The sequence below is a fragment of the Cariama cristata genome, unplaced genomic scaffold (genome assembly GCF_000690535.1).
Source record: "Cariama cristata isolate BGI_N322 unplaced genomic scaffold, ASM69053v1 scaffold29425, whole genome shotgun sequence".
NCBI lineage: Eukaryota > Metazoa > Chordata > Aves > Cariamiformes > Cariamidae > Cariama > Cariama cristata.
Genome location: NW_009618694.1, coordinates 65362 through 76079, shown reverse-complemented (window position 1 = coordinate 76079; position 10718 = coordinate 65362). Strand labels below are relative to the sequence as shown.

Sequence of the window (10718 nt, the reverse complement as noted above, 5' to 3'; positions counted from 1 at the left end):
CAGAGTCTGGGAGATCTTGGCTTTTGAAAGTCCACTCCTCAGACAAAATGTGACCATATGGATGAGACTGATTATGTTGCAGCCGTAAGAATAGGCAAAGGCCATCTGTTCTTCAGCAGATCTGTTCAGACCAGCCTGCAGAAATGCCACACTGTTGCTCAAGGTTCCAGTAAAAAAAGAAAAAAAAAGAAAAAGAAAAAAGGTAACAATAATAATAAACCAAAAGAAACTCATTTGTCTGTGTTTCCTATCCAGCGCTCTGCACAGCATGCAGCGGGGCAGCAGAGTTCCAGGATGCTTTACAAAAGTGCAATATCCATGTCAAGTAAAGGAAGTGCTGGCTGGACAAAGGTACACAGCTCACACAGCAGTCACGTTATGCTGGCCTCCAGAGAGCAAAATGTTATCTCCGTAACATTCTTTCCAGTTATATTTTGAAGTCACAGAGCACGTATCTCCACATCTATTCCTTGCTGTAAGCCCCAAATGTTGTCAGAAGTTGTTCTGGGTGTTACGAGTGGCTATGCCAAACCTCGGAAGGAAGCAGGTCAAGGTGGCTGCTCCATTAGATGCTGCAAACAAAAAGGCATAGGCTCGCTCCCCCATTATCCCTGCTGGCATAGACAATACCACTGTGACAATTTAGATCCAACCCAAAGTGCAGTCACACACACGCTCAGGATGCATTCTGTATACAGAAAAGTCAATACACAGAAGCACTTCTTTTCACAGGGTTAACCCCATGCCCTCCAGCCTTCAAAACACTTGTCTTCAATGAGTAGGACCAGGCCACAGATTTTAGGGCAGCTCCCCTAGAATTGATAGCGTAAGTAGCAATCTGAGCACATCCTTGCAAGGAGAGATGATGGCAAAACAACTCAGTCATAATAAGGATTATAAGGCTCTTGCTTCTTTCTTCAAAGTGAGGGGAAGATTTAGTTCCCCCCAGATAACAGTTGAGTGCTTCGGGCCCTGCAAGCTAACCATGCCACATGCTTGCACACCCAGGTCTCCTGGTATGCTTTAAGACAGGGTGGAAAAACCTGGTGCTCTTGAGCCACAGTGTCCCTCTGTACCACCTGTGACTATCTTTCCCTGCCCTTGTTATTTGTAACACAGAGGTATGTTTCAGTGTGAAGCCCATCAAACATGTCTCGAAGGGCATACTCAGTCCTGCGCAAGAAACTCCTGCTTCCAGAGATTTATGCTGAAGTGTGAAGTTTTCCTCCAAAATGTTCTCTTTCTGTCTGCTTGGTGGTGCCTCCTCCCTGTCTCCCTCTCTCCTTTGAACAGTAATAGCTGGCCTACAGGTTTTGCAGCCTATTAGTGGTTTCTATCTTAAGAGGAGTCTCAAAGCTTGCTCTTCCACAGAGCTGCTACCATTTTACAGCAGATACCATCACCCTAGGTAGCTACCTGCTAGGAGCAATTCCTACCTCACTGCAAGAAGGCAACTGACTTGAGTAAAGGCAGATCGGTAGATTCTGTGCCCCGTACAGCAAACGTGGGGTAAACAGACACGGAGTCTGAACATGACTGAGGCGAAGACTAACTGCCTCTGCCAATGGCTGAACTCCAGTTTGAGAGACATTTCCCCACTTTATTTCCTCTGCCAGGTATTTAATATAATGCTCAGCAGCTACACTAAGATGCCCCTGCTCAGAGGTAAAAAGACAAAAAGGAACATCATAGTTACCCCACCGAAAGGGCAGTTCCCGACAGTACCTCCCAAGAGGCAGTCTCTTCTTCCAGTAGGAAGCTGTCAGTGCCTTTTGGAGCACCGTTCTTCAGTGGAAAGTACAGCACCAATGGAGGATGTTGCCCTCTGCAGGCACCCAGCTGCCCCTTTGCAAGCCTTGCTCTGCCTCGTATCTAGAAAAATGCCTTACATGTGCCTTAATATAGTCAGATATTGGTTAACAACATGCCTTGAAAAACAAAAGGAAATAAAATAGAGTAAAATCAAAACCTGTTCTGACAGCCACAATGTTCTCCAGATGTCATTCAGGTTTCTGACTCTGGAACACAGAAGAAGATATGCTGACGATCTTGTGAGTTGGTTAGGATCGATGCTCAAAAAACCTCCTTCGATGCCAGTTCAGCAACCCTGTGCTGTAAATTACAATTTTTAAAAAAGAAAATAAAAAGTCCAGCAGAGTTCAGAGGTCACTCCTGCAGGGAGAGCTTGCATTTGCTATAAATCCATCGGTGCTTCCAGTCTCTCTTGCTTTGGCAAGTTGACTGTCCCAAAAGATCTAGCATCAGAGAGCTGAAACTCTTTAGTGCAAAAATACCCCCAATAAAGTCTTACAAGACTTTTCCTGGAAAAATTTGGCACCAAGTGTGTGGCTGGCTCCTGTTACGATCTGTGTGTCAGCCTCAAAGGCAGCACCCAGAATGCCATCTGCAAGTACCTGGGCTTCCCTGATGGAGCAGAGAGGTCAGGTTCAGCGCAATGGATAGGGTACTTGACTGGTGCTGGGACCCCCTGCTTCTCCTCAAGAACTCACATGCTAGATATAGTGGGAAAGAAAAAGAAAAAGGCATTTTCTTAATGGATTTTTTTTTTTTTTTAAAGTTATCCAGGGTAGTGGAATGGTTTGCTCTAGAAGAGTGTCAGGCTCCCAAATTACAGTGGATATGCAGTGACACCATGAGGCAGGAGTTCCCCTCCTCCCTCACACAGGGCACCAGACCAGAGGACTCCCACCAAAGTGCTGCATTGTGCATTTGACTCAGCATTCCCTCGCTGTATACTAGTCATAGGCACCGAGCCCCTGCTTCTTCAGTGTTTGACAGACTGCCGATCCCACTGCAGAAGTGAAGAAGATCTACCACCATCTTTCACCAAATCCCTCTGGTAAAGAGAGGGGGGCAAAAAAGGGGGCAGAAGATATTCACCAACTTTTTTCAGATCGGCTACTCTAATAAGTTGTCCCCCATACAGGTGGACCCAGTTTCTTGCCTGGGTGCTCTCAGTTGCTTCCCTGCACTTGTTTGCTCTCTCTCCCACATCAGGTATAACAAGGTGAAGGCTTAAATTCAAAAGGGGCTTCCACTTCAGTGGGCAGGTACCAGCTTGGAGGGGTGGTCTGGACTGGAGAAACAGAAGGAGCTGCACTGGATTTTGGGCAGCACAGCAGGATTGTTCTACGAGGACAGCACAGGGGCACAGCAGTTGGCACATTTAGTCTGACTGCATGTGTCGGTTTTGTTTTTTTTTGCTTTTGCTTTTTCATTTTAATGCACGCTGCCAGCATCTGGACGAGGTTGGTTAGTGGCGAGGTATTTGGCTCTCATGCTGGAGGTGTACTGGAGAAGACAAGACAAAAAAACAAAACAAACAGAACAGAAAGTAAGTCGGAATGACTAATGTAAACACAGAACCACAGATTACGACCAGGTCCCCGTATAAAATGGTCTGTATTTACAGCAAGCATATCAAGGAGCTGCTGGCTCAGTCTGACAAGGAAAGTTTCACAAATCACTGCATAGTCCACTCTGAGTAACGTACCATCAGCTGGCCACAAGGATGCTGGCCAGGTCAGTGTAGATGGGTTAACCATCTATCCAAGCTCTCTACAGAGAAGGAAATCCAATAGTCATTGAGTCAAAATACGCCATACTTCACTTGGGAGAAGAGAGGGAAATGGAAATGATGCAGATGTAAAAACCCACCTCACACCTTCATCTTCTCTTAGTCATGTTACTGCTTCCAACCGTGCCAGAAAAGGAGGTTGAAAAGAAAAATGGGTGTGCGCTGCATTTTTGCATTGTATTTTATGGCAATAAGGGGCACCAGAAGACTGCATGCATCATCACAGAATGGCAGTTTGAAAGAAAAGTGTGGAAGAATGAACCCCTGAACAGTTTATGCCCAAGAAAGAACAGACCCTGCCAGGGTAGAAACAGGCTGCCATCAAACAAGATGATACTAGCTAACAGTTATCAGATGAGTAATAATCCACTGTGGCTTGGGATCCAACCTGCATCCTGTGCAGTCGCAGACAAGACTGCAGCTTGGGGGTGAGAAGAGCAAGTCAGAACGATGAGAGGTTTTGGGTTGGGGGGGTTGCTTTTATTCTAAGCAAGGTAATTCAAAACATCTCCCAGAAGCTACTGAGGTAACATATGCCATTCAGCTTTGAATAACGAGCTGAAAAGCACGTAAATAATACCCAGCAGTAAGAACAAAAGACTTTGCCTCTTTATGCCAATGTGTTCAATGCCTTCATGGTGACCACATTACTCCTTTTGGGATTCTGCTACCATGTTACTAACAACCAAGCAACGAGGACAGACATTTTACTCCTCTTTTTATACCCGCTGAAGCTTGAATAATTCTATAATATCCACATCTTACTTCCCAAGAGTGCTCTTCAGCATACTGACTTTTTATCACCTCTAAAACTGAACCACATAAAATAGCCGGTAAAGCTGGCAAAAGAGGCAACTGAAAGGCAGTTCCACAGCAGGAGGCATGATTTATCTTGCCCACTGGAAGAGAATATTATGAGGCATCTTCAGGATCTCAAAAGCTCAGCTGTCCAAAGGGGTTTTCAGAGAATTAACAGTATTTTATCAGTTTTCCTTCAAAGACTGACCCAGGCTGAACCTCTGCACAATAGAAGAAAGAAACTGCTCCTTTGGCAGAGCTGATCCCATCAGCACAAGATGAAGACACCTGTGGCTTATTTGCACACTCATCTTTTAGAGTCTTCCATAATTGGAAAACTTTCTGCAGAACATGGATCTTAATATAAACCTCTGGCCCAGAAACGGCATCTATATTTAGAAGACAAAGGCTACATCTGTTCTTTCTCTTTTTAAGATGTATTTTTTGTCAGTGAGAAGGAAAAAGGCAGAAAATACCAGGCTGAGCCAGTTTAAGGACTATATTCTATACAGTTTATTAAATGTGATTACTGTTTCAGAAATAAAGTTTAGGGCATTATTAAAACATATGACACTAACCCAACAAGCTCATAGAGGCTTAGAAGTCAAAGAACTTTCTCAGAGTAAGCAGGGCACATTTCAGGCAGTGCAATGCTGAAATGACCAGCCAAACATCATGCTACGATGAGGGTCATAAAAGGAAAAATGCATTTGATTGCTCATTTTCCATTGTATTCTGTATGGTGACATGTGACAGGAGATGAGTGTGAACAGAGAACTCCAGGTGCTATCGTTTTGTAAGAAGTATTTAGAAAAAAAAATCTCAGATCATGGAAGGTTATTGTGCATCTTCCTGGACAAGCCATATAGATTCAGCACAAAACATGCAACATCAACTTTCTTTAGAGTATTAAAAATCAAGAAGGGCCACTTGATGAACTGCATTTCAAGGATGTACAAAGTACACCCATCATGGAGGGAGAAGTCAAAAAGAATTCACTCCTTCCTTCACCAAGAAGACACTCCACAGCTGTTTAAGCGTCACTGCAACAAAGTAATCAGGAACACAAGATTTGGACAATCAAGCAGAGGGCATTTTACATTTACCTACCTGCAATCCACCACAAGGAACAAATCAAGACTCAGAGTAGTCAGAGTTAGGGCTGATGTTCTCTCCTTAACTTGGGATTTTTGCACCTCTATACCTTTTCCCATTACAGTTTGAACCAGTTACTTCTTCTGTTAGAGTGTATTTTTAATGACCATTATAAGTATGATTGAAACCTGGAAGTTGAGTGCTAACGCTTCACTGTGCGCCTCTCATAACCAGCACAGCTCTATCAGCGTGCACTGGGTCTTCAGTCACTGCGTTAGACCCCATGTACGAACACTTTGCTCCACACGCTGTTGACCGTAGTCCCTCATCCAAGTCCTTCAGTATATCCTCTGCTGGGAAGCAGAGGAAAGATATTTTGGAATACACAGATCCCAACATCTGGACAGGCCAGCAGAAAAAGATGTATCAGCAGACACTTGCCAGTCACACAGATATGAAACCACATGATATTATCCATAGTTAAAATAACTAAGTCTTTAGCTCCTTTAACAAGAAATTCTAAAGACTTAAAGCCTGAGCACAATTCAGAGCTAAGGAGGTCTTGGACTCCACTCTGAGGTAACCTGGATACAGTGCCTGACAGCTGTAAGGTATACAGTTGCATTTAGTTTCCTTTAAAGAGGAGCTTTCATAGAAGGTTAAAGAACATGCACAATGCAGTCATTCTTCCAGTAGTCTCGCTGGAAGTACCCATGTGCCTATATACGCTCAATTTACCCTTTCAAAAACAGCATGGAGGACAAGCCTCAACCTATACCTTCACCACACCGTCAGCTACCCTAAAAACAGTACCTAAAAGACTTTGTGTTACCATTTCCCCTGGTAGCTTGCACTACTCAACACGGCACACCTTTCAGTCACTTACCGGTCAGCTAGGATGAGCACATCTGATTGCATGTGAGTTTATTTTTGTATTTCTCCAAAGAAAAAAAAAAAATAAATCTCACATTCAGCCTTGCTGATGGTATAAACTTTCATAGGTACGGTTTGCCAGCACATACTAGTTAGGTGCTTAACACATATAGCCTGTGTACAAAGGAATCATTGGTTGCCAAAAAAAAAATTCGGGAATAATCAGTTAATTTTAGAGACCATAAATTCTACCGACTCCTATGAACTGTGCACACCACGAGTACTTCACAGCTAACTGAGCTATGCTGGAAGCTCACTTACCATATGAAACCATGACTCTGAGTATAAACCATTTACTATTTGTAGTTAAAAAACCCACATGTATCTCTCTTCAGCTACCCTGACTTTGATTTCCTGACAGAGCTATTCAGGTAAACCAATAAAGACCAAACCTTCTGGATTCAAGTTCTTAAAGGTTGATCCACCTCTCAAAATAGCTACAGCACAGTAAACACATAGGGTTTGTTATCATTATATACTGGAGGTACAAGATGCAGGGAAACAGCCAATTCCAGCCAGTGGGTTCTGAATTCAAAGGGACTTAAGTCTTCCAAGTCAAAAGAACAGAGCTTCTGTTTGTTTTGTTTGTTTTTAAAGTCTTGGAAAGAATGCAAAGCCTTTTTCTTAGCCCTGCAGACAGCCACATTAAACTCTGGGTGTGACCTTAGATAAACAGAAGACAGTGTAAACTGAGATCAGGTCACGTTTCAGCCTAGAGAAGATTTCAAGTCCAGAATGAAGACACTAGAATTCCCCCTCCCCGTCCCCCCAAGCAATATTTTATTTCATGGAATAGACTCATGTAACATTGCTGCAATACCACCTGCAGGAACCAAAAAGCAGAAAAACCACCATAAGCTGATGCTCAAGAGCAGACTTTGCAAGGACTTAAGACTGAAGAAAGTTGTGAAGGGTGCTAGCACCATGCTTCAAGACAAGCTTGTTTGTGTTCATGCATCATGGCAGAGGGCATCAAGACACCCAACTCAGACAGCACCCTTCCCGGCATGTCACAAGGCAGGCAGACAAATGGCAAGAGGCAGCAAGAATGCAAACCAAGCAGTGACATGACAGAAAGGAATCCAATGCAAGGCTGACAAAAGTCCCAACCAGAACAGCAGAAAAGGAGGAACAGCAGCTTTATGGCCATGTATTTCTGGGAAACGAATGCAAGTCACAGGTCATTGATTGCATGAGCCAAAAGCAACGGGCCCTCTGTTCCAACTGGAACCAACACCTCCCAGTTACGGTGTGACTGGAGTTCCCTTGAAGGAGCACTGTCCTTCATACCAGGTGAATTGCCTGGTAGCTCCAATTATACCCTATATTCAACCAAGCTAAAAAACTGCAAGGCCTAATGCAGACCACCTACTCTTTCTATAGGCACGTGGCTTTATCGTGGACCACTGCGAGGGAAGAAACATTGGCTAACTTGGAGAACATCAGCAACTACAGCCCATTAGGAATTCAGACAGTGAAATGGTACTAGGAGGGCCCTGTTCACAGAGCCTATGGGACATGGATGGGATGATCTGGACACACATAGAACAAACAAAACAGTAAAAGGTTTTGAAACAGAATGAAACAGATCTTAGTGCTTATGTCTAGACCCTTAGGGAAGTTGGTTTTTGTTTGTTTGTTTTGTTTTTAAACTTCCTCCTTTCTGACTTTAAATGCAAGGATAAAAGGAGAAGCTGCACAAGGATCTAATAGGCAATGAAGTAACTCTTCAGGACAGGCCACCATTACCAGCTAGGATCTTTCAACAAATTAAAAATCCTGCTGAGGAGCTAAAAGCTTGCGGTAGATAAGTATCAGGGGTTTCAGGCACATGCTGTTATGACCAGTCAAGACAAACAGAACAGCAGTAGGGTTCAAGGGAAGCCAAAAGCTGAATTAAGACAACCAGTCCCAACTGAAAAGCTGCTAGATTGGTTCTCTTTACTTCTAGAGAATGGCTTCTTGTGATGGGAGAACTTCTATTCTGCATTTGAAGTGCAAGGTTAGTCCTACATTTGAGTAGCACTCAGTGCAAAGTGTTCAAGCTGTTCTCAAGTGTGGCTTCTGAGTTGAAGCTGTGGTGAGTTCGCTTTTGTGAGGCATGGGCATCTATAACCCTCACAATGTGCATCAGAAGCCTTTATAAGGTTGATACTGCTCCTTGAGTCTGCACCAGAACAAAACCTGATTTTAATTTTAGCCCTTGGCAGGGAGGAATAGGGTGGGAGGTGCAGAGGGAAGGAATGTGAAGAAATAAAAGGCACTGGCCTGGGATAAACAGTGCAGGGATGAAGGGAGTGGTTGGGAGTGGAGAAGGGGTTGAGCAAGAAGGACCTTTTTTCCAGTACCTGTTCCATTTGCGGGCGCTGTTACCAGTATGTCCGTGCACTGTCCGAGGGCTTAAGCTGCCAGCTCATATGGCTGCTACTGTCCATGGCAGCCAAATACAACTGTGATGACGCAAGAAAGAGAGAGAAAAAGAGAGTGCAGCCTCAACGTGCATGAAAAACACAGTGCAAGCAAGTGAACCGCTGTGGTGTGTGTCAGTGACAAGGTGGGCTCTACAACCCTATGGGAATAGCCCTGTGGCAAGAAGGAGAAAACAGAAGGAATGAGAGAAGGGAAAAAAACAAACAAACAAAAAGCCAGGAAAAGTAACGGACAAACAATGCAGCAGGATAATCACATCTTAGTTTTCACCATCTGTTCACAGAAAGCTAAATGGAACATATCAGCTCTGTCCACCCACTGGACATAACCTGTTTGGATGGTTATCCCTCTCTCCTCCCTCGCTCCCCAAAAGAGGCAGACATGTGCATTGGTATTCCCTTTTCATTTCTCTCCTCCCACAGATGATTTGCTATGAGAACTTACAATTTCTTCTGCCTCAGTATGGTCTCAGCCACATGCTACGGAGAGCTGCGAATACAAAAATCCCAGAAAAGCTCCCTTCCCTGCTGCCTGCTAATATGAAAGTAGACAGCATTTTCCTTCTCTCCACCGTCCATCTACTATGTCCCTCCAGAAAACACGTTTATCCTATAGCCTGTTCCTTGCCTAATCTAGGGAGTTCTTCCCCATGTCTATAGGTGCAGCGCTGCACTCTCCTCCTCCCCCAGCCCCTGGGTTTCCCTATAGCCCATCCTGTTGGCTGCCAAGTCAAGTTACTCTGAAGGAAAAAAAAAAAATCTCATCTTTATCTACTCCCAGAAACCAGCCTAAGGCACCAGGATTCAGATCCCCTCTCAGAGTATTAATGCAAACAGCTACTGAAGAACCAGGGAACTTCTTTTGTAACTAAAGCCCCTGCAGAAAGGAGTGTGCTTTCTCTGAAGCAAAAGAGCTGTAGGGCAAGGAGAAGCAGGGCGTCGGTCTACAGACATGGAATGAACATATGCCTTGGCAGTACCAGAGGGACAGTGCCCTTTCTACAACAGGAAATGCCAGCAGTAAAGCATTTGCCACATGGTACTGTCTGCAGCACATCAGCTCTTCTCCTGAGGACCATCTTGTTGGTACGAGCAGATAATGCTACCAGAGCTTGTGATCAGAGTATCACCAGGGATCGGGAAAAATTCTTTATTAGGGCTGAAACAGGTCTGTCCAAGTACAGGGACAAGGATCATCAACTCTCCACTTTCTCTACAGCAAGATGAACAGGTCCTCTTGAAGTGAAAACATGAATGTGATGTCCTCTTTTCCACCACAATTCCTACTCCTTCATCCTGCAATCTCCTCTTCCCGCCCTTCCCATGAATTTGAACCATGCACCACAGAGTGCATTTTCTTTACCTACACCTGAAGGCTACTTGATTATTAAGCACGCTACTACTCATCCTCTGTAATCACACCAAGTTAGTGAGCACTGCGATAGCATGTTCTCCAAGTTCTAGTGTAAGTAAGGCTTACAGGATTCAGTGAAGGAGGGCAAGATTTATCTAGCTCTTACACAGACATGAAGGCAAGCCCATGTTTTATCTGGCATACAGAAATAGCTATCAGGCCACTCCAAACACCAAAACCTTCCATGAAAGTTCTTTTGTTTTGTTTTCCTCCACAGGAAATTAAATACAAAAACAGGTTCTAAAGAAAGTAAAACAGTTGTGAAAGAAAGATTAAAAAAAAAATCTCAACCAAAAAAATAATACAGGTTTCATCCTACCATCTCTTTAGGGCAGATTAAGGAGAGAGGTTCAGCGATAACTCTGCATTTACTGTTTTAACAATTTCCTTTTTAAACTTGAGGAACCAATGCCACAGATAGCAAGTACACTGCATGCAAGTGAATCATCCT

The 10718-nt window shown here is 44.0% G+C and overlaps 1 protein-coding gene across 1 annotated transcript in view; it reads right to left on the bottom strand.

Annotated features, from left to right (window-relative positions):
* Positions 1-3240: 3240 nt before the first annotated feature.
* TTYH3 (tweety family member 3) overlaps positions 3241-10718 on the bottom strand; it is a gene marked incomplete at its 5' end in the record, with an annotated part of 33758 nt that continues 26280 nt past the window's right edge. Inside the window, one exon of the mRNA XM_009700965.1 lies at positions 3241-3312. Coding sequence (XP_009699267.1) covers positions 3241-3312 — 72 coding nt within the window. The remainder of the gene's footprint in view (positions 3313-10718) is intronic.